This window comes from Osmerus eperlanus, chromosome 5 (genome assembly GCF_963692335.1).
Source record: "Osmerus eperlanus chromosome 5, fOsmEpe2.1, whole genome shotgun sequence".
In the NCBI taxonomy this organism is placed as follows: Eukaryota; Metazoa; Chordata; class Actinopteri; order Osmeriformes; family Osmeridae; genus Osmerus; species Osmerus eperlanus.
In genome coordinates, this window is record NC_085022.1 from 19,520,689 (window position 1) to 19,543,601 (window position 22,913).

Below are 22,913 nucleotides of genomic sequence, written 5' to 3' on the forward strand. Positions count from 1 at the left end.
TTGGAAATTGTGTTTGAGCAGCATTATCTCTGCTGAAACTATGCTCCGTTGTTGTTGTGTTTTTCCATATAAAATAAAGTGTATTCCCATAGAGTTTCCGTTTAAATAAGTTGTAATGACTGAACATACAATAAGAAGTGGATGTTACGCCTTTAAGAGTTAAGAAACTTGAAACCTTGTTTGCGCAACAATCAGTGCAGCTCACAGCCGCCAAAGTGTCTAGACTAGCACATGATGGTAGTCAGCCAATGGCTCCATCGCTCTCCTCGGGGGCCCCGTGTGTGTGTGTGTGTGTGCGTGTGTGCGTGTGTGTGTGTGTGTGTGTGTGAGAGAGAGAGAGAGAGAGAGAGAGAGAGAGAGAGAGAGAGAGAGAGAGAGAGAGAGAGAGAGAGAGAGAGAGAGAGAGAGAGAGGGCGAGCGAGCGAGCGAGCGAGCGAGCCAGCGAAAGAAAAAAAAAGAAAAAGAGAGAAACGGAGAAAGAAAGGTTTCTAGGCTGCAGTTTGACTAGATCTGAACACGGAATCGGGAGCGCAATTCAGCCCAGGGATTGATCATTTTCTAGTTTCAGCTCACATGGATATTTTTGGATTGTTGAAGGAGTGCGCTGAGATATTTGGAAGACTACAGGGATCGTGGTTGTAGAGAATTTTCTCGGGATTCAGTAGCTAAAGTGAAATATCTTATTTCATGTTTTTGGTACCGGTTTAAAATTATACACTACGTTTACATGGTGTTTCAAAGTCCCAAACTAATTGGCTACAAGTGCGTTAGATTTTCTATCTTTGTAGAATTGTTGTCACTATTACCTAGTTAAAACGCTATGTTATCATTTAGACAGCATTGGTTATCCATTTAGAGTCGTAGCGAACATATGAACAAATCATTCCGAAACGACCACGGATTACAAGTGACAATTTTGCTGACTTTTGACAAGATTCTTACATGAATGCATTTTGATTTCCATGTTGCTGTGCATTTATTGAGGCAGTTTGTTGTTTTAGATGCAACAATATAGCCTCGTATCTGATGTTGCGGTTTGGTTACCAATGTTCATCAGACGGCTGTGCATGTTCTGCACGGCATTCAACAAACATTAATGTTGAACGACGACTTTACAAGTATCTATAATACTCGGAGATCTGAACAAGAATAAAACCCATATAGATTTTCAAATTGTCGTATGTTCAGGACGAAACGCTCAGGTCTTGTGCGGCGACTCTGGAGAAGCCGTTTGATTCCAGATAAAGAGGGGGATGATGGAAATGGCAAATCTAGCGAGGGGTGTAGGGACGATCTGTTCGGCAACAACCCAGAGAAAATTCCCAAAACGGAGCTCAGACCGATGACCCCTAGCGGGTCGCTTGTAGGGGACTTAGGGGGAGTGTGTACCCGGAACCCCGCTGATGGCAGCGGCTTGGGGGTCACAGCGGACCAAGATGGGGGTGCGGTGTGTGTCCAGGACCAGGGAAGTCCGCGCTCCATACAGGACAGTGAATGCAGAACAGTAACATGCTGTTTATTTAAGGACAGGGACCACTCTGAATCTCGAGGTCCAGAGACGGCCCACGGAATGGAACTCGGGTCATGTCACTTCGTGCTGAGGAACCTCCGGCCACGGGACACTGGTTCTTCTGAGGCGCAGGAAACAAAGCCACGCACGGTGTTGGAGCACGATCTCAAAACTGCTACATATTCTCTTTTGAAAAGACTAAAAGAGAAAACCCTGGATGCCTTATTGGAGGCTGTGGAGTCCAGAGGCGGGATGCCGAGCGACTGTGTCATGGTGTCGCGGGCAGAGCTGAGGCTCGGCGGACATATGGCATCCCCTCAACTGCTTGCCTGTAAACTGTACCGTTGGTCCGACCTTCAGCACTCTGCCCAGCTCAAGCCACTCTGTGAGTGTAAGAGTTTTGGATCTTTGGACAGTCCAGCGGTATGCTGCAACCCCTATCACTACAGTCGACTGTGTGGGCCAGGTAAGCCTGTTAGCCTACTTACTCATTTGGCCGCCTCCGCCATTCTCTTCTTTTTAATCATGAGCTTTGGATATTATGTAGGCATCCGTAATGAATGTATATGTTTCCTTTAACCTGTGATTTACTCTTCTCTCGAGCATTGCTGCTTTGTAATTGTCGTGATGGTAATCTGTTTGCGGCCTTTGATGGAAAATAGTACTGATAATAAAACTATTACACACGGTCTACAGCAGATTGGTATATATTTAGTAGAGGGGTTGAAGGTCAGTTTTTGCTTGAAATTAGTAGGTTATTGATTACTGGGGTCGTTCAAATGACACAGTGAACAGTAATCATCTCACTTTGTTTGGATTGAAGGAAGTAGGTCAGGGTAAATTTGAGACAACCCAGGGGAGGGGGACCAGTAACACTAAAGCACACATTCATGTACGTGCAGGTTAGGAAGTGGTCTGCTTGTTCAAACTATTGCAATGTACTTTACAAGTGAACCTAAACCTTTGCATGAGTTTGAGTGGAACTAGACTGTCATCACAGAATCCATGCTTAATTCATCTATTTCCTATCTATGTAATACATAGTGACAATTCTTATACCAACACATCTTCAATAAGCCAAACATGCACTTGTGTATCCTTGACATTGATCTGTGCTAGGAGCATAACTCACTTAGTGAAGCATGTTTATATGTGAAAGCTTATCCTTGAGGGTTTGGCTCTTTGGCAGATGAGTTAGCAAAGGAGATATAGCAAGGCATGTAGTGTGTATGCTTTGGATATGCAATGTATCAAGCAAATGTCTTAATTGCTGTGTCCTTTTAGTATCTAAAATGTTAATAGTATAGTATGAGCAGACTATGTTAGATAGACAATGTTTTGCTAGGGTTAGACTTGTGATTTGGTAGACCTTAGACCTTGGGCCACTTGACCCTGCTGACCCCCCCCCCCCCCCCCCCCGACCACGTGTGGTATCGTGTGTGTAGATGTGAGACTCAGGATTTCTGTCGCCCTCCTGGCACGGCGTCTGAATTTTCCATAACATCCGTGTCCAGTACAGCCAGTTGGCTGTAACAGGCCCTTAAAAAAAATCACATATCAGATGATACTAGAATTAATAGTTGGTCTTGTTCATCCATGTGATGATTTTCTTCAGATTTTTGTTCTTTTGATTGATTACAGAAGGGGAATGGAAAATAGTTGTTTCTGAGAGAAGGATAGGATATTCTGTCTGCCTTTTTCACCTCCAGGAACATGAGTTATGATTGGCGGTAGAGGCCTGGTATCCCTTATTGGGACTCCTGCTCGTAGTAGACATAGCTCACTTGCGCTCATGCATGTCCCCATAGAGCTGGTATTTCTTTCATGCTATTCAGGAAAGGGGCCTACAAATCAGAAATCTAATCTCTGGTTTCGATCATTTTTAGATGTAGGGTTGATAAATAGTATGTAACTATTTCAGCAAAATGTAAGCAAAGTTTGATAGCCTAAATGTCCATGGTGGTAATTTGTTACTAGTTTTTTTACTTTGATTTAAATGAGTATATTTACTAACAATACATTTAAACAGAGTTTATGGAAAAGCTATAGTTTGAATGTTAGGTAAAAGTACTTACAAATAAATGAACAAAACTGCTTTTCTTCCTTTTATTTGGTCTGGCATTATGCCTTTGAAATGAGATCAGTTTCAAGTTGCGCTTTAAAAGCCCTTTTGTCCTAAGGAGGTCCCCTCATGCTATTTAGGTGGAGGAGTGGTGGTAATATACAGTTTGCATACTACTGGCGCCAGACTGAATAGCTGTGTATCTCAGTGACTGAGTTTGGATCCTGGCAATTACTGCCGCCACTCTTAAAGTACCCGCTGCTGTTGTGCTTTTCTCTTTTCCCTCGTCTCTGTAGGCGAGGTCAGTGCGTGTATAAAGTTTTTCCCTTCGTTTTGTAGTTTTCCCTTCTTTTTAGTTTTTCCCCTCAATTCAAGACTGGAGATCATGTTCACAGTGCTGGAAATACAGATGTGGCCAAGTCGAACAACGCTGTTTACAAAGCCTTTGGATTTCTCTTTTCTTGTTCAGTTGTTTAATTTTTTAGCACTTGAACTGATTTGAACAGAGAGCTATGACGAAACCAGGACAAACTAAGTGCATTAAGCCTATTTAGAACTGGGCAGCCATAATGACTCTTGACTTTCTTAACAAGGATAGAACTGTACTAATTCACTTATATGTTGAGAAGAACACTGTGTCAAACCATTTCATATGTTTAATTCAGACATTCTTCACCAACCCTTCATAAATACATACTTTATGCTCCACCACTTGGCACCTCTATCAACAATCTTTAAAACCAAAAAATAGATCATTGAGTTTTTTAATCAGTGTCTGCAAAATTGAACTTATATCCATTAGAATTTTTTTTACTTCCATTATAAAATAACAGTTACTAGAGAGAAGGAAGGTGAAACCTTGTCTCAGTTTTGGTTTGAATTCAAAACCGTCCACCATAGTTCAAGTACCACAAGGCACCACATAAACTCTGAGCATGTCACTTTTTATTTATGACCATGGTATGGAAGCAAATTATATAACAATGGCCGACATGATCACTGTGAGTAGTTTGAGTCTAAAACATCTCACGCTGCTCGTGCACATTGTTTACAGTACAGTAACAGTTCAGGAAGTTTCTGTTAAAGGAATGACCCATCCAGAAACCACAGTGCACACATCTACAGTATCATATTGATGAGGACTGATCATCCAGTTTATTGACATACATGTTTTGTGTTCCAGAGTCACCCCCACCGCCATATTCAAGGCTTTTCCCCAATGAAGAACACAAGCCACTGGGTAAGTCAAGAAGGTGCAGAGAGCATCACCAAACATCATCATCATGACCTTGATTTATCTGATGTTCGGTGTCTTACATTCAAAACCAAATGTTTGGGTGTGGGCTGGTTCATAATTGTACAGGTATATGTTATACCTGTGAAATCACAATAACACAATGTATCATATTCATGATCATTAGCGAAATCATTTGTGACTAGGCATTGTCATCAGGCATTATCATCCAACCAGAGAGTCCGAGGGTACTGTGGTTGGATCTACAGCTTAAGTACAGGAGGAGAAGGAATTAAACAACAATAATAACTGTATCAATCCTGATTAGGCCCAGTGACTGGGTCTGTGCTGGGTCCTGTTAGAGGACAGTGTCAGCATACCAGAAGGCTCCAGTGTTCTCTGCTTGGCTGCTGGAGCATGGCTACTGGTACGACTTGGGTTGGTGGGCTAGCGTCAGGGCTAGCGTCCGGGCTAGCGTCCGGGCTAGCGTCCGGGCTAGCTTCAGGGCTAGCGTCCGGGCTAGCTTCCGGGCTAGCGTCCGGGCTAGCGTCCGGGCTAGCTTCAGGGCTAGCTTCAGGTTCACTGAGATGAGCTGTTTTAATGTCGGTGTGAATAGAAATTCGTGTTTTTGGAACCTACTACTAGAGTAAAGGTGGCTGTGGGCCGCCATGTCCCTCAGCGGAGCGCATGCATCAGCAGAGATCCGTTCATTGTTGTAGTGATTAATGAGAGCTGAGGGAAGGAGCTGTGACAGGAGATGAGAGGCTCAGTCGCTCTGCTCTTTCTCCGCAGATCTGTCAGACTCCACATTGTCTTACACTGAAACGGAGGTGGCTAGCTCTCCGAACGTCACTCCGGGGGAGTTTTCAGGTGAGTTTTGTTCCTCTGATGCCACCAGGCTTTAAATTCTCCTTCACTCACAGTAGACTTTGCTGAAAACCTGCTGCATAATGTAATATGCTATAAAGTAGGTATATCGGAAGATAAGCATAACACAGTAATTGCTGTCTACTGGTGCAATAAGGAACGAGAATGTGTCTAAATGTTTAAGGCAAGAAACAGCTATTTTAGTTAGCTATTTTCGGTCCGGTTTACCATGAAATTAGAACGGCAAACAGAGAGCTCCCTGTTTATGCGAAATATGTTGCCTCTTTTGGTGTTTGGTGGCTTGTGTGTGTGTCTGTGTATGTGTTTTTGTGCGTACAACTTTAAGCCTGAATAATAGGTGCTATGAATCATACTCTTATCACAGCCCTCCTTTGGCTCACCCTGAATGCACATATTTAGAATCAGGGATAATAAGTTACAGAACTGCCAGAGCTTCCTCCAGTATTGCGTCAGCCTGTTTGGCTCTGAAATAGTTAAACCAAGCCCAGGATAAAGAAGTTATGTCGATCCGTACTGTACTGGCATTGAGTGTGTTTGGATAAATGTGCAAACTTTGCAGGTAATTCGGTTTTGATGTTGTGCTTTACTCCTCCTCATTAAAGGCCATTAGGAGCAGTGTGAGCGGTGGAGATAAAGGTTTCATTGTGAGTGGTGCAGAGGTTCAGTGGGGCGTGCGCAATGGCCATAGAGCTGGCCTCCCCTTCTCTGTTTTTCTTTCAGAAATATTTGAGTGGGATCAAACTGTAATAAGATCCAAGCTCGTTCAGAAACACACACACACCCCCACACACACCAAACAGAGTTCTAGCCGGCTGTAAGTGGGCTGCAGGGAGGGGTGGGCTGCAGGGAGGGGTGGGCTGGGAAGTGGAGCTGCTCCTGCGAAAGGGGCCACACCAAAGGAAGTGAGGAGAAACAGTCCTGTCCTCTGATTTGAAATGAAACACTCCCTTCTCATGGCAAAGAGTCAACATGCCTCTCTTAAAACTGGAACCTCAGTGTGCATGCACAGTATCAGGTTAGCGCCGAACTGAGTATCAGAGCTCTCATTTTTTGGGGCTTGCTGGAGCAGCATTTCCTGTGCTCAGGGCTGCGGGGGCCTCAAAGGCCAGGACACTGAGCAGTTGACATGGCTACCTGGCAGTGAAGTATGGAGCCGGTGGAACCTAGCTTCATGCCCGGGTCTGGGCTAAGACCCCGCCTCCCCTTCACCATGGCCCGGTGACACTCCCTGAGTCAACAAATGAGGGGCTTGTCAGAGCGCGCACCACAATTCCTGTGAGACTGTGGTGAGGAGGGAGAATCCAGACGCGCTGGCTTTCTACTTCCTCCCCCCGTGCTGCTGGCACAGAGGACGTGACTTGCTCCTCCTGCAGCCTGTAGAAGAGGGCCGCGCTACATATGGCAGACTACAAGATCTTTACAAGATCTCGACCAGCCCAACCCACCTCGAGACAAGCCGGGGAGGAAGGTGGGGGACTGTTTAGAGAGGTCAATGTTCCACAGCAGCCATGAGGCTTTGCTCTACACAGCCTGGCCTGTCCTCTCGTAATGTACATAATGCAGTTAGTTATATTCTCCTATTTAGCTTATATTGCCAACCTATACATGACCGGGACTGTGAATCCCCTGTCTGACCTCCTCTTCTGTAATTGGCAACTGCTCAGAGACAAGATGGCCAGAGAGAGAGGGAGATAGGGAGAGAGGGAGAGAGAAGGCTATAACTGGAGTTGTCTCTTTACTGTCATGCAGGAACAAGTACATCTCTTAAGGGCAGTGCTTGGGGGCTCGGGGTGGGAGGTAGCTACAAAGTGCAGCCTGGGGCAATGCAAAAACCCCACTGGAAGCATTCTACTCCATCAAACAAAGATGAACATATCCAAACTGGTTGGCCTGGTAGATAATCCTGCTTCACCGCTTCAAGGGATATTCAAGCTTCATTCAAGGCAACAAATATACTTATCTCATTTCCTAATTAGTTGGTCTCTTTCTTTCATCAAATGTCCTCACGTTGAGGCATTGACATCAGGCTTAGTTTTCCTTCAACATTTCCTGGATATAATAATACTACCACCTCATAGGAGAGTGGCTGTAACCAGACATTGCCATCTGCCTGTACCAGCAGATGAGCGTGCTGCCCCTGAATGCTCAATGATATGTTGTGAGGGAATGTGCCGGACTTTATGTCCGCTTTCACACCTGTTTCCTCAAGCCCGGGCCTGGTCGTGTGCACATCAGAAGATTGTTCTTTGAAGCAGGTCTCATTGCTTCCTGTATGACTGTCTGAGGGGGTGGTTTCCAACCCTTGCACGTTTACTTTATTATGTCAATCACATTGTCTATGACTTCAGGGCCTCTTTATGTTTGTCATTACTGATTACAACCCCTCTGGTTCACTCCGGCAGGAGATGAGAGCGGTGACAGAGATGTGAGTTGAACTGAGATGGGGTTCAAGACGGCTGTAACGTTTTAGTTAGATGCTGCGTGGTAATAGAGTTACGGTATAGTTAGATTAAAGTAATCACTTCCAGTTTGAGTATTCTTGTTCTGTTTAAGAAGAATGAGAAGAAAACACGACATTGTCTCGAATATGCAGCGAAGCTCTGGGTCGGTCCTGTCCAGCGTGTTTGTGTTCAGTGTATATGTCTTCATCTGGCTCCAGCGGGTCCACATTCCTCAGACATCAGAGGATGCGTCCTCAACCAACCCAATGACATTCGTCGATACCACATCCCTGGTACACAATCTTGCTGGTTGGAGGTGAGATCATTGTAGGAAATAGCGCCACTCTCTCGCAGATCTGTCCCCATCCGATTGCGAGTGTGACGAGACGAGCCTGTGTCTGTGGAGCTGGGAGACTGTGGAGCTGGGAGAGTGAACTCAGTACCCGCGAGGGCCAATCGGAGGGCCCCACACAGCCAGTACCCGCGAGGGCCAATCGGAGAGCCCCACACAGTCCTCCCTGACCTCCCTGTTTTCCTCTCCTGTCCTGAGAAAGCAGGAACTTATGAGAGGAAGTGATGAAAAGATTGAAGGTTGCCAGACATGGAGGATACCAAGCGGTCTCTGAGGCCTGGGAGGGGACATCACGACCAGGTAGCAGCATGGCAGAGCGGTCTCTGAGGCCAAGGAGGGGACATCACGACCAGGTAGCAGCATGGCAGAGCGGTCTCTGAGGCCAAGGAGGGGACATCACGACCAGGTAGCAGCATGGCAGAGCGGTATCTGAGGCCAAGGAGGGGACATCACGACCAGGTAGCAGCATGGCAGAGCGGTATCTGAGGCCAAGGAGGGGACATCACGAGAAGGTAGCAGCGTGGCAGAGCGGTCTCTGAGGCCTGGGAGGGGACATCACGAGAAGGTAGCAGCGTGGCTGACGTCCAGTAACACTACTCTCCTCTCCCCTGTCGTCTTGCTGGCGTCCTCTGTCCTAGACAGGGGGTGGTGAAGTGGTCCAGTGTGATATCGAGCCCTTGTTATTCCAGGCAGAACGAGACTGGTAGATAAATAGAGAAGGACTTCTGTATCTGGTGAGGACTACAGTATCCTATACTGAGCAGCAGATTTGTCGACATCCCATTGAGATGAACCAAATGGCGAAGCGAGTTTATCTATATATATATGTAGATCTAGACATACATACATGTCCCACATTCACATATGCACACTTGTCTGGAAGCTGTCAGAGAGCCAGATCAACTTGATCACAGCACGTCTGATTGGCCGGTCCTGGGGAGCCAGCGTGTGTGTGTGTGTGTGTGTGCGTGTGTCAAACACAGTTGAAATGCATGAAACAATTAAATAGTGTAATCAAAGCATGTGATGCTGCTCTTGATTAAAGCTGATTAGATTGGATCCATAAATGAGGATCTGGCTCTGGTGGCATATGATTCTTCAGTCTGGCTGTGCAACTTTGGTACATTGCACATAGCCTTCTGAAAAATACACTGATTGCGCTTCAGATGTCATGTAAGTCTCCTAAGTTTAGACTAATGTATATTGTAAACTCCGGAGTTCAGTGCTCGGCTTGAAGTCCCTCTCTGTTTTGTCACTGCTGAGGTTAACCGGGATGATTGGGTGATATCATCTATAAATCCTTACACCACACCCAAATGCAAAGCCAACGGGTTGAGGGGATCAAGGTAACATGCTAACAATGTTTGTTGAACATCATCTCACGCTGCAAGTAACCACTGACTGCAAACGGTCATAGCCCCTTGTATTGTGACAATCAATCAAATATTCTATGAAATCATAGCTTTTTAATGCCCTGGTGATGTTCAGTCCAAAAGCACACATATGGCCCTTCTGAGTGACTGTCTCGGCCTGTCCCATGTCCTTTCTGCCCAGCAATGGAACAACCCAACCCCGCCCCAACCCTCCACCCATCCTCCACCCCCTACCCCACCCCACTCTTGCCAGCCTGCCAGCTCAGACCCCAGTGCGGTGCAGCCCAAGCCGGCCTCCCCCTGCAGCCTGGCACATGGCCTCAGGTTTCCACCGCAGCCCAGAGCCTGCCCAGCGCCTGCCCGCCCGCCCACACTCCCTCAGGAGTCCCAGTGCTCCAGGAGACGGGATGTGGAAATAATGTGACTCGAGTACTTCCACCCAGCCTCCAGAAATCAGGTTTTGCGGATTGTTTATTTGAGGGGAAGGAGGCCCCAGACAAACATCCTGTTTTAAAAAGCTGCCTGGGTTTTGTAGCAGTCTCGCAGAGTGGTGAATTGCCCCTTTGACGGTGGGGGGAGACTGAGGAATGTTGAAGAGAAGGCCAGCGGCTCGGGGGCCTGGAGCCCCCCTGACACGTTTGTGGTGTCCAGTTTGGGCTGTGTGGGGGGAGGGGTGCAGTGGTACATCCTGGTAGGGTTATTGTGCTCTACGGTGGGGAAGGGGTCTGGACGAGTAAGTCCTCTCGCTCAAGTATCTGTTCCTGTCCTGGGGGGGCTGGCTTCCGTTTCCCGTTACATAAGCCACACCGAAAAATTAGAGACCCAGTGATAACAGAGATATGGCCTTTTTTATGTTTTTCCTTTTCTCAGCATTGTTAGTGTGTAGTATCAGCAATACAGATTTTGTTGTCAGATGTTTGTGCCACACCCCATTCCTTCATTAATGTGCGTTATGGGGTGTGCATGTTGGAGTTACCGTGTCACACATTAGACATGAGTTGGTTTAGGCTATTTGTCGTTCTATATGCCTTTGTAAACGCGTGCCGTTGTCTCTCGGCTGTTCCAAATAGAACAGCCGTGATATCTTGTGAATGTCAGATCAGGATCTTTTGTTCGCTCTCCAGGTCGTTTGAGTTTTGTAAGCATTTCAAGATGTCACAGAGGCTTGGTTTGATCGGAGTGTTGTCTGCCGGAGACCTACTCAGACCGGCCTGTCTGTTCTGTACCAGACCGGCCTGTCTGTTCTGTACCAGACCGGCCGGCCTGTCTGTTCTGTATCGGGTTTAATGCAAGACAGAAGTCTCTCTTTCCACATCCAGAGAGAATTGATCTGTGTCATTTATCGGTACAACCTCGTGGACTAAAAACGTAGAGGGAAAGGTACACCCTGATTGTTTTTAGTATGTGTTTATTGTGAGCTTAGCAGGGAAGCTGTGCCAGACCTGTCCTGGCAGCACTGGTTCTGGTGAGGTCATCTGACCTCTACCGGAGGAATGACAGCCATGCTAACGCACTGCAGACCGACAAGAGTCTGAAACCCCTTTAAAAGTCAACAGTAACTGGCTCTGCTGCCCAGGTGCCTATTTATTTGTCCTCTTTGGCAGCCATGTGTGGTGCCAGTGCTGGCAGCTGACAGCTGCAGTCCTCCGAGGTGGAAGTCAGGTTTCGATAGAGATAGGGTTTATCTGGGCTGTATATGCTTGCTGGCGTGTGCTCTGGGAGACTGTGGTTAAACTGTTATTCGACTGAGGGCCATTTTGTAACGGTATACTGTACTAACAGGATAGGGTGGCCCGTGTTTATTTTTAAGCTTAGTAACATACACGGTTGTCGAGTTACCAAACTAGTCCCCCCCCCAAAAAGTTTCCTTAGGCTATTCGTTTTATCCCATATTCTCCCTTTGCAAACACAGAGGTGATCCTGCCCTGCGCTCTAGGAAGGCTGATGTTGCCATCTCCGCAACATGCTGCCACCAACAACCCCCCCTCCCCTCGACCCCCCCCCCCCCCCACCACCACCACCACCACACACAAACACTCAGCACAGTGCCAGCCTCTTTCCAATAGCGCCATTCATTCGGCCCTGAGGCACGGGGTTATGGCAACAAATAAAGAACGTGCAATGCCATTAAATATGAACGGAATGTCCAACTGTTAGTTTAGTGTTTTAGTGCACCTCCTCTCAAGGCTGAGAGAGAGGAACAATACCCCGTTTGAGGCGTCCACTGTAAACGTGCTGGCCCTGGCCTCGCCCGGGAACAGAGGGCGAGCGCCGGAAGACCGGGGCTGTCCCGGAGGCGGCTTTTATTTTCTCCCCACAATTATAAATCCAGAGAGCAGCGAGCGATGGCCAGCTATGATTTAGGCCTGTGGTCTGATTGCCGGCGAAAATAGATTTAAGACTTGTTTTTTTTTCCCCCCCTTCTTCCCCAGAGGAGAATTGACAGTACTGCCTCAACCTATCGCGAGTCGGTATTTTTGAAACTCATAATAGCCAGAGCATTCTTTCAGCCTCCAGAATGCTGTGTGTGGATTAGCTGTAGGGGCCCATGTCATCTCCACATGAGCCCTGCACCCAGAAACACAGGCAGGCAGGCAGGACTGGTGTGTGTGTGTGGATGTGAGACCCTGTGGTTCTAGTCCTGGCCTCTTGCCCTCCCCACCCGGTGTGACAGGACACACATCAGGGCCAGCATACTCACACCGTCATATTTTCCTCCAGACTTTCATAAAAGTATGTAATGAATATCTCCACCCCTTCCTCCCCCCTTCCTATCCCCCCCCCCCCCCCCGTCCCTCACCGTGTACTTACATGAAGCACATCAAAGTACACCCTTGCTCTAACCCTTTGATCTCGGCCGTGAACCATAATCTTCCTTGACTGTCTAGTGACAACAGAAAAGAAACATGAAGTTGCTGATGAACTCTGTGTCCTTTGCGGTCTGCGTCTAAGGAGGAGTCATTCTGTGGGAACATACAGTCTGATCTCGGCTTTATCCCACTCCCGCTTTATTCCAGAACTGCACAGGCATGTTGCTGTGCACTCAATGTTTTGGTGGCCTGACCAAACAGTACTTAAATCTTGATCAAAGAATGAATATAGTTAAATGTCTCCACCGGTGGTTAATTGAAAATATGTCTTTGTACCCACTTTTACATACGTCACTCACAAACCTTGGAAATGAACTAGTTAGCACACATATTAGCATTGCACTCTGGCTGCTGTCAGTGTATTCGTATCTCCGCTTGTGTTGTGTGTGTTTTCACTTATTTAGTGTTGGTGTGGCTTTCTCAGTTCCTGGCTTAGCAGCCTGGAATACGTGCAGTCAGGCTGTCGTGTTTCTGGGTACGGTTTAGATTAGATCGCTGGCTGTGGCTTCTTCTCTCTCCCCCTCAGTCACTGCCAGGGCGCAATTTACTTAATGAAATCCTGCCATTCCCTTTAGCGGCTAGATTCTTTGCAGATGTTGACAGGGAAGGACTCTATGAATTATTGGAAATGTTCACTCCTGCCTTTTTAATGAACGTCTTTCTCCTGAAGAAAGTCGGAGAGTTGTCAGAGTTGCCGGGGGGGGGGGGGGGGGGGGGGGGGGGTATGGGGGTGGAGGGAGAGGAGGGGGGCGTGGCTGGGGAGGGGGCAGTTGTCTTTGTTTGGGCAGCCGGTGTCTGGGTGCCCATGCTGGAGGAGTGTGGCTTACAGCGCAGAGAGTGTTGTGATTGAAACAGAAACTCTCGTGCCACATTATCCTGACAGAACACATTCTCCTCACAGACTGTGATCCACTGGGCCGATCAATAGTGAGCCATTGTCTGAACAGTGACCATGTCTATCATAGTTGCTCCACCTCCCTGACCAATGGTAACCAAACACGGGCCTTTCAGCTTAAATTAGTCAATCTAATATAAGTTGTAATAATGTAGTTCCTTGTTATTGTTCACTTGAAACCAAGTAATCAGTGTTGCAGGAGTATGTAGCCTAACATAGCTGGTTTCCCTTCCTGAGAGTGGAGACCCCTCTGTGTCTTGGAAACTTTTAATCCTTGTTCCTAACTTCATGCAGTACAAGATAGTCAAGCACCATCCATGGGTGTTGTTAGATAAAAAGTTTGGGTAACATTTGACATTAAGGTTACATTAACTACCATGTAACTATAGTTATACCAATACAGGGCTCTCAAGTTTTATAAAAGGTTTGGCGTGAGATGACCATACCTCAACGTCCCCCCTCGCCTTCTTACACTTGTAACAACCTTGTACCTACCATGTTTTGACTGTAGATACACTATTTTAGTACATGGTAGTAATTGGAACTTTGATGTACCGTGTTGCCCAAGTCTGCACAAATAAAAAAATATATATTTTTGTGCTTCACTTTTTCATTCCCAGTGTTGGTTGAACACAGTGATGTTGTTTTACACATAATGTGGGAGCCCAGTGAACGGAACACGTCCCTGAATACACTGGAGAAGTTATAGGGACCAGGGAACGTGTATCTGGTGGAGTCAGGTGGCTGAGCGGTTAGGGAATCGGGCTAGTAATCTGAAGGTTGCCAGTTCGATTCCCGGCCGTGTCAAATGACGTTGTGTCCTTGGGCAAGGCACTTCACCCTACTTGCCTCGGGGGGAATGTCCCTGTACTTACTGTAAGTCGCTCTGGATAAGAGTGTCTGCTAAATGACTAAATGTAAATGTAAAATGTATCCCCCCTCCCCCCGTCTGTTTGAACCAGAGTAGGAAGTTAGGAGGTACTGGGGGCGGGGCAAGCTCAGGAATGTGCAGGGTCTTCTCTACAGCGACGCTGTAGCCCACTTGGTCCTAACCTCCCCCTCTAACACACATGCACAGGCAGACGCCATCTCACACACACACACACACACACACATTACTCACCAAGGAAGGGGGTGTTGAGGACAGAACCACCCAGAAGGATGTTCTTTCAGTGTTCAGTGCCTCAGGTTGCTTCGCTGCTTGTTCTCGCTGGGCCCTTCCTCCGCTGGTAGTAGCTGCTCTTCCTTCTCCATCCCCCCGCCATGCACCCCCGGCTACTCATGTTCAGCGTCTGCCATGCTGTCGGGAGCCATGGAGGAAACTTAGAGGAAATGAACTGCACATTCTCTTCCTCCTGAAAAAGGAGAACCTTCTCGTGGAGAGCGGCGGCCCCTCGCTCCCCAAGACCAGACGGCTCCTTCCATATTAGCGTCTGTAGTTTCCTGGGCTTTTTACACCCTCTCGTGTTCATCGATTTGATTTATGGATTCTGTTAGTTCTTGTATCCAGGGTGCAGCTCTTTTCCTTCTTCAAGGAGACCCCCGGACAGAACCAGGGGATGTGTAGAGGAAACTGATGACAATGTAGAGCCTGCTCATTGTGACAAGGCCTGATGGTGGCTGTATGAGTTGGTTCTTGCCTGCTCCACCCTGGGTAATCCCTACAGTTAACTTCCAAAACATACCCTGTCCTTCTAGTGCTTTCTTCCTTTCTTTCTTTCCTTCTTTCTTTCTTTCTCTCTTTTTTTCTTCCTTCCTTTCTTTCTTTCTGTTCTATCTCATTCTGTCTTTCTCTTTATCTATTCCCACCCACTTTTTTCTCTATAATTCTCTTTCCCTCTCTCTATTCGTGCAGAGGAAGTTCAGAGCCTGGGAGAAGAAAAAAAAATCCATAGACATAAAGAGCAGCTCCAGTTAGCGTGTCTGATAAAGCCAACTGTGATGGCGGAGATAGCAGAGACGCCAGCCTGACTGTGGTCTGTTGGCAGTTGTGAGTTGGCCTGCAGTACTTCTAGTCCGTAGAAGCAGAATCACACCACACTCATGCACGGGAGGACTGGACAGGAGATAATGTTTCTACTTTTGCAGTTTTGCTTCTTGTCATACAAACTTGAATTGCACCGAGCCGACTCCCCGGGAACGCACCGGACTGTGACAAAGTTTGGTTCACCTTAAATCTCCACCCGCACGGCCCCTCGGCAGTGCGTGTCTGCTGGCACGGTCGCGGACACGCACTCACCTGAGTCCTACGTGCACACAGAGACGCACGCACACCCACATAGGCACCCATGCGCGCGCACACAATGATACCTCAGACAAACCCCCCTCTGCCTGTCAGCTCAGTGGTACAGTCTAATAGCTGGAGGGGAATCTAATCCTTGGCACAGGATAAGAGACTCCCGCTCCCCCTCGTCCTTCTCTCCCTCTCTCCTCCCCTCGGCCGTTCTGGTTTAAAGGGCCTTGCAACAGTGTTCCCTCTGCGAGCGTGGAGGAATGAGTTTATGTCTTTGCTCTACCCTGGATTATGGGAGATGAAGTCTTAATGGAGGTGGCCCTGGAGTTCATTGGGGCGATGTTAGCATTGAGGGGAAGCCGTTGTTTGTCTGGCTGTCCATGAAGCTCTCCCTCTAATTAATCTCACTAGAAGGCACCCAAGCAGTGTTTATCCTCCCAGCCACCCCCCTAGATCCCACCGGTTCTCTTCTTTTAAGGCCTCCTTTAAAAGCATTACTGGATGATAATCAAGGATTGCCATTGAGACACTCCTGACTTTGTGGAGCGAGTCGGTAGGGATGATCCTACTGTTGCTTGAACCTGGAGTAACAGAGATTTGGAGATTGGCATTCCTAAAACTCTAAGCAGTGGTCTGCCGGGTTGAAATAAAGGTTGTTCTGCACTCAGAAACATGTGAGCGCTCACGAGACATCAGGTTGTAGTCGAACCGGGGTCATCTTTTCAGTTGACTTCATGTTTGGCTTCTGAACATTCCATCGTGTCATCAGATCCACAATCGGATCGCACATCCAAGTTTCAGTTCATTCAACTTTGAGTGAGAAATTCAAACGTATGTGCAGCAGTACAGTGGCATCTGACATTTTAATTTCAAAAGTGTGTCATTGTTTGCTTTTGAGATTTAACAAAGCTGATGTTTGTTATCAGGTCTGATGGCCTGACTTTGATACTGCTAAATCCCCAAGCAGACGGCTGGGGAGACATTTAAATTGTAGTTGTTTCCATGGAGATCTCCCTCTGTTGTGGAAATTAAACATTGCCCACTATACGCTCCTTGTTGGAGAAATATCTTTGTTTGCCGTGCAATTGTGCCTTGCCGTGTGGGACGTGCAAATGCAAACGTGCAGGGCTGCACCTTATTGTGAAGCCTAAGTGTGTGTGTGTGTGTGTGTGTCTCTCTCTATATATCTCTCTCTCTGTCCGTGTGTGTGTGTGTGAGAGAGAGAGGTTTTATGGATGACAGCAAATTTGCCATTGTGTTACCTGTACCTGGAAACCTGGAGAACATTTTTTTAATACAGAACAGTTTTATCACTGCCACAACGATAGCCAGGGTGGCAACATTTAGGTTATGACTAGTTTTGTTTCTTTGCTTAACAGTATACAGACATATTATCTTAGATTATTTAATCACATTGACATTAACATTGACGTGAAGTTTTTGGAATCCGTTTTTACAAGGCAGAATAGACTTGAGTGTGTGTATTGTGTGTTTGTGTGTGTGTTGACTGCTGAGGTCAGAGCTGGGCTGGAGGCTGAGCACAGGAAGAGGAAGTGCTGTTCACCACAGAACTGGTGTCTCTGTCTTGACTGACACTAAGGGGAGAGGCTTTTGAGAATCTAATAACAATAATAACATGGGCTACTTTTCTAATGGGTAAACGGAGCTTTTATAAGGTGACAGGGTTAAATGGATGCAGAGCGGGGTAATTGGTCCCAGCCTCTCCATGCTCCTCCTCAAGTGGTCCTCTTTGGAGCTTGAACACATGGATCCCTGTGGTTCTCCACTGCAGCCTGAGTCTGGGTGTTGCAGTTTGAAGCTGTTCTAGACCCAGGGCTGAGTTGGGATTGAGTTTTTGGACCAAACTGTCATTTCACTGTTGCATTTAACTTTGATTAAACATTAGAGAAAAGTTTGTTTAATATGTCATTGAGTCAAGGATACCAGCGTTTTGTGTAATCAAAATAAAGAGAGAGCGAAAGAAATGAAGACATATAGAAAGAACGAAAACCGAGTGACCGTGTGGGGAGCAGTGAAGGCCCATAGTTGCTGTGGTAATTATGTCCAAACTGGGTGCACAGGAGGAGAGATGGCACTGTTTTGTTAAGGAGATTCTAATGAGTTACCCCCTCATAGCCCCCCCCACACACACACACACATCACCCCCCCCCCCCCCTTTCTCCCTGACACAAACACATACGTTGCTGCTTAGCTAGACAAATTCTAGCCAAAACACACATTCAGTAAAAAAAACACGCTCAAAAAAACACAAACACAGACTGATGTTCTTCTCGGTTCAGACAGACTCACGTGTGCCTGGGCTCACGTAGGCTGTGCACAGCCACAGGAAAAGGACTGGCTTGTCTTTTGCACATTGTTTCGCAGCTTAGCATCGACTACATCGCTAACCTTTGTCCTCTTTATTCCTGTTCCTTAGCTTCTGGTTGGAAAGGTTCCACTCTCCGGACCATGTGTGAAAACTAGATACTGTTGACCAAACAGTTTTTATTCCTCTCACCGAGAGGAGATAGAGGCCATTTGGCCTTTGTGTATGTGTGCACAGTTTCAAAGTGAGTTTACCTTGATGTGTGGGCTCCATTTGATAAGAGACAATAGCAGGCCATAAACAAGTTGAAGCTGTTCTTTGTGTGTGTGTCTCTCTCTCTCTCTCTCTTCTCTCTCTCTCTCTCTCTCTCTCTCTCTCTCTCTCTCTCTCTCTCTCTCCCTCCGTGAGGCAGTAAAACCTCAGAGTGGAGGAGCTGGAGTGTGGAATTCACTAATGGCACATGCATGTGGGGGCCCCTGAAGAGAGGGGGTCATTTCAGCCATCAGTGTGTGCGCAAACACACAGAGAGCCTGTCTGCAGCTCCTTCTCTCCCTCCTGCCCTCCCTACCTCACTCTCTCACTCCCCCTACCTCCCTCCCTCCCTCCCTCCCTCCCTCTCTCTCTCTCTCTCTCTCTCTCTCTCTCTCTCTCTCTCTCTCTCTCTCTCTCTCTCTCATCTCTCTCTCTCTCTCTCTCATCTCTCTCTCTCTCTCTCTCTCTCTCTCTCTCTCAACCCTTCGTAAGCTGTGAACTACCAGGGCTTTTTGTCTCTGACGGTTTGTTCAATGGTTTTCCTAATCTTTGTGTAAACTTCTCTAGTGCAGGTCATTCAGGAGAGAAGAGATAGTTTAGTACGACGGACGGTAAGCGAGGACGTTTGTTGCTGTGTGGGTCGACGTTGCTCCACCTTAAAGGCGTTTGTTAATGGGGCGGGCGGTCATTAAGCCCTGAAAGCAGAGAGTGAAAGGAATGGGGCCACAGGCCCGGGCTTTAAATCCTCTTCGCCAATAGACTCTGTGAAGCAAAATAATGGCATCACTCTGTGTGTGAGTTAATGGGAGCTGATAGCATGAAGGCTGGGGGGTCAGGGGGTCACAGGCTTGTGCTAAGTTGTCAGGGAGCTGAATGCCATCCCTCGGCCCGCAGCGGGATGGGGGTGGGGGACCCCCTGTCTGGCTCTCTCCCTGCACGCCCCCCTTCCCCTCCTTCCCCACCCTCCAGGAATGCTGGGGAGCAGAGGCGAGGTGGGGAAGAGGCACCCCTCCACATTCAAACCCTCCTGAGGAGGAAAGGGGAAAGAGATGGATGGGAGGTCCCGGTGCTCTTCTCTCTGATCCCTCGCTCCTTCTCCTACCCTCCTTCCCGTACAGTTCTTATCCACACTGGGAAGGCTTGTTTCAGCCTCGTCCAGGGGAGAGCAGCCTGTTGGCAAATGTACTCTGGGATGGCAGTGAGAATGGGTCTCAGCCTGGTGCCTGACTTTGGAATTAACCGGCAGATTTACTGCAGGGAGAGTGAGATGCTTCATCCTACTGTGTTATGGTGTTTCCGTCATGAGTTGCCTCTCAGATGTGTGCATTAGCAGTGTCCTATACAACCTCCCATGTGAAACTGTAAACACCATCGATTTCAGACATCACTCTAAAGAAACATAGACCATGTATGGAATTCTTGGTGGACCACTGTTTGTGGTTGGCCTAGTTAATCAGGAGCTTTGTAAGTCGTTGACAAGGCTGGCAGCACTGAACAGTGGTGTGGTTAGGGAATGGTCAGTTTCTGGTTTCTGTGTAGCGCCCCCTTGAGGCAATGAGGACAAACTACAGGGTCCTAGTCACAGGTCTGACTGACCTTACAGCATCTCCCATATCGTAAGGTATCAATAACAACCTCTGGGGTGTGTGTGTGTTGGAGAAGGGGGGGGGTTTAGATTGGTTGTACAATATCTCATCTTGTAATCATAGAGGTGAGATCTTCTGAACTCAACAAGATGATGGGTGAACCCCATGTACCCCAATGTGACTCTCCCATCTCGCTGATCTTTGTTTTGTTATGTAAATACTCATGTTCCTGTCTCCTTGTGTCTCCTCTAGATGCCAGTATGTCGCCTGACGCCCCTAAGCAGAGCCACTGGTGCAACGTGGCATACTGGGAGCACCGGACGCGCGTGGGCCGCCTCTACACCGTGTACGACCACTCGGTCAGCATCTTCTACGATCTACCTCAGGGCACGGGCTTCTGCCTGGGCCAGCTCAGCCTGGAGCCGCGGAGCAGCACCGTCCAGCGCACGCGGGGCAAGATCGGCTACGGCATCCTCCTGAGCAAGGAGCCCGACGGCGTGTGGGCGTACAACCGCAGCGAGCACCCCGTGTTCGTCAACTCTCCCACTCTGGACGTGCCCAACAGCAGGACGCTGGTGGTGCGCAAGGTGATGCCGGGCTACTCCATCAAGGTGTTTGACTATGAGCGCTCCTGCCTCCTGAGGCACACCACAGACCCCGACCTCCTGGACGGACCTTACGACCCCAACAGCGTGCGGATCAGCTTTGCGAAGGGCTGGGGCCCCTGCTATTCTAGACAGTTCATCACCTCTTGCCCCTGTTGGCTGGAGATCCTGCTCAGCAACCACAGATAACACCCAGCCTTTACACGGACCCCACAAACTATCCCAAATATCATCTACCTAGATTTAATATAAAGTTTTATATATTATATGAAATATATATTATACTTGTAAATACGGATTTTTACAATGTAATTATTTATGTATGGTGCAATGTGTATATGGACAAAAGGAAAAAAAACGGAAAATGCACTTTGGCTTATATATATTATATATATAAATATATATAAAGATAAAGAATCTTCCATTACCAATTTGAGAAATTATACAGCAAAAATAGGATGATCCTGGTTTTGGTGTATAGTTTTCATATACTATTAATATCCAGACAAAAAGCTAACACCATTCACACATTGATAATAAAGTATTCGCATAATATTTCCGTTTTGTGTGTTATTGACTTTGTCATTGTATTCAACATGTTTCCAAAGTGAGTTTCTCACATTGCTGTGTCTGGTTCAGTACACTGTGGCGGTTCAACAGGCTTTCTCTGGGCCACCTATCTTGGGCACAGATGATATCAATAACTTGCCCTGCTCACTTCCTCCTTCTGAACCACAGCAGGAAATAACAAGAGGGAGCGCTTTAGTAGCGCTGTCTTGACCAGGAATGCATGGAGGTTAACAGCATGTCATAGTTAAGCAGGGAGCTGGAAGACCAGGAGGCAGTACCAGGCACACTCCTGTCTGACAGACAGTTAGAGGAACAGGTGAAAACATTGTATTTGATCTCATCGTTATTTTCAGGCCAATGAAATCAAATGTGTGCCTCTATACCTGTAAGTAGCCAGACTACCGCGTGAACGCAGTAATAAAGAAACTCTAGGTTCCAGGTGTCCTTGAGGTCCTGAAGAGCCTCTGTTTTCTGGGTCGAGATGACAGCGTGTAAGATTCATCCCCTTAGTGGTGTGGACGAGCTGATAAAGAGTGGTGTCCACAGTTTTTCTGGGAATTCTTTTCCAGAGATTCCTACTAAAACTCTCGTCCTTGGCCAGTGGTTTTGAGCTTCGGCCTGCGCTCACAGTAGACGTTGTTAAAAGTGACCTGGGATGTGATGGCCTGAGTCCGGGCACACTGATGATGGAATGCAGCTAAAAACCAAGAACTTTTACAAGCCTATAGGAATCTTAAAAACTGCAGCCAAGGTGGATGTGGTTTAGCTTGCTTCCTTTGTAATTGCTGGTGTTGGTTGTCAGAGTGGCGTTGGTGGTGGTGGGAGGGGGGGGGGGGAGGGGGCATATAGGTCTCTGCCAAGTCAGCAATAGAAGCGTTCACCATGCGCTCTTTCTGCCCTAATGAGGGAGAAGCTGTAGAGTTAGAAGAATGTGAGTCGTTTTTCAAAAAATTAAGCCTTTATTAGAATAATTGAAAAACCATAAAATAAGATTGACACTGGCAGGTATGGGAACCATGTTGTCCTTGGAGATTAAATTCAGCATAAAGATGAATGTTTCAATGTAAAGATGAAGATAGACATTATTTTCTGGTCTGCCAAGTGTGTTTTGGGTGGTGGTCTGGCTAGGGAAAATAACATTTCCTTCTTCTCCCTTCTCCATAACTAGAGAAAGTAAAGGGCTTTGCCAAACCTCTATCAATACTTCATGCCTGCCTGCCTGCCTGCCTGCCTGCCTGCCTGCCTGCCTGCCTGCCTGCCTGCCTGCCTGCCTGCCTGCCTGCCTGCCTGTCAGTCTGGCTGTCTGCTTGCCTGCCTGCCTGCCTGCCTGTCAGTCTGGCTGTCTGCTTGCCTGTCTGCTTGCCTGCCTGCCTGCCTGCCTGCCTGCCTGCCTGCCTGCCTGCTTGCCTGCCTGCCTGCTGGTTGGTCTCTGCTTGCTTGCTTGCTTGCTTGCTTGCTTGCCTGCCTGTCAGTCTGGCTGTCTGGCTGTCTGTCTGCTTGCCTGCCTGCCTGCCTGCCTGCCTGCCTGCCTGCCAGCCTGCCTGCCTGCCTGCCTGCCTGCTTGGCTTCCTGCCTGTCTGTCTGGAGCCACGGCTCTATGAAGTTTTAACAGCAGGGAAGAGAGGCTCCACTTTGCCTCCTCTCTGCTCGCTACAGCTCCAGGCTATTATCCTTCCCTTTGTGTCTGTTCTGGGACAGAAGTCTGCATGGCCACTG

The 22,913-nt window shown here is 47.6% G+C and overlaps 1 protein-coding gene across 2 annotated transcripts; it reads left to right on the forward strand.

Annotated features, from left to right (window-relative positions):
* The first annotated feature begins 446 nt into the window (after nucleotides 1-446).
* On the forward strand, nucleotides 447-21,193 carry smad6b (SMAD family member 6b). 2 transcript variants are annotated; one of them, XM_062462407.1, is made up of 4 exons: nucleotides 448-1,976; nucleotides 4,756-4,812; nucleotides 5,599-5,676; nucleotides 20,275-21,193. In XM_062462407.1, the coding sequence occupies exons 1-4, from the start codon at nucleotides 1,181-1,183 to the stop codon at nucleotides 20,814-20,816; spliced, it is 1,473 nt and encodes a 490-aa protein (XP_062318391.1). In that variant the 5' UTR covers nucleotides 448-1,180; the 3' UTR covers nucleotides 20,817-21,193. The 2 variants fall into 2 exon arrangements, with proteins under 2 accessions (XP_062318392.1, XP_062318391.1); XM_062462408.1 differs by lacking the exon at nucleotides 5,599-5,676 and having other exon boundaries at nucleotides 447-1,976.
* Nucleotides 21,194-22,913: the final 1,720 nt, after the last annotated feature.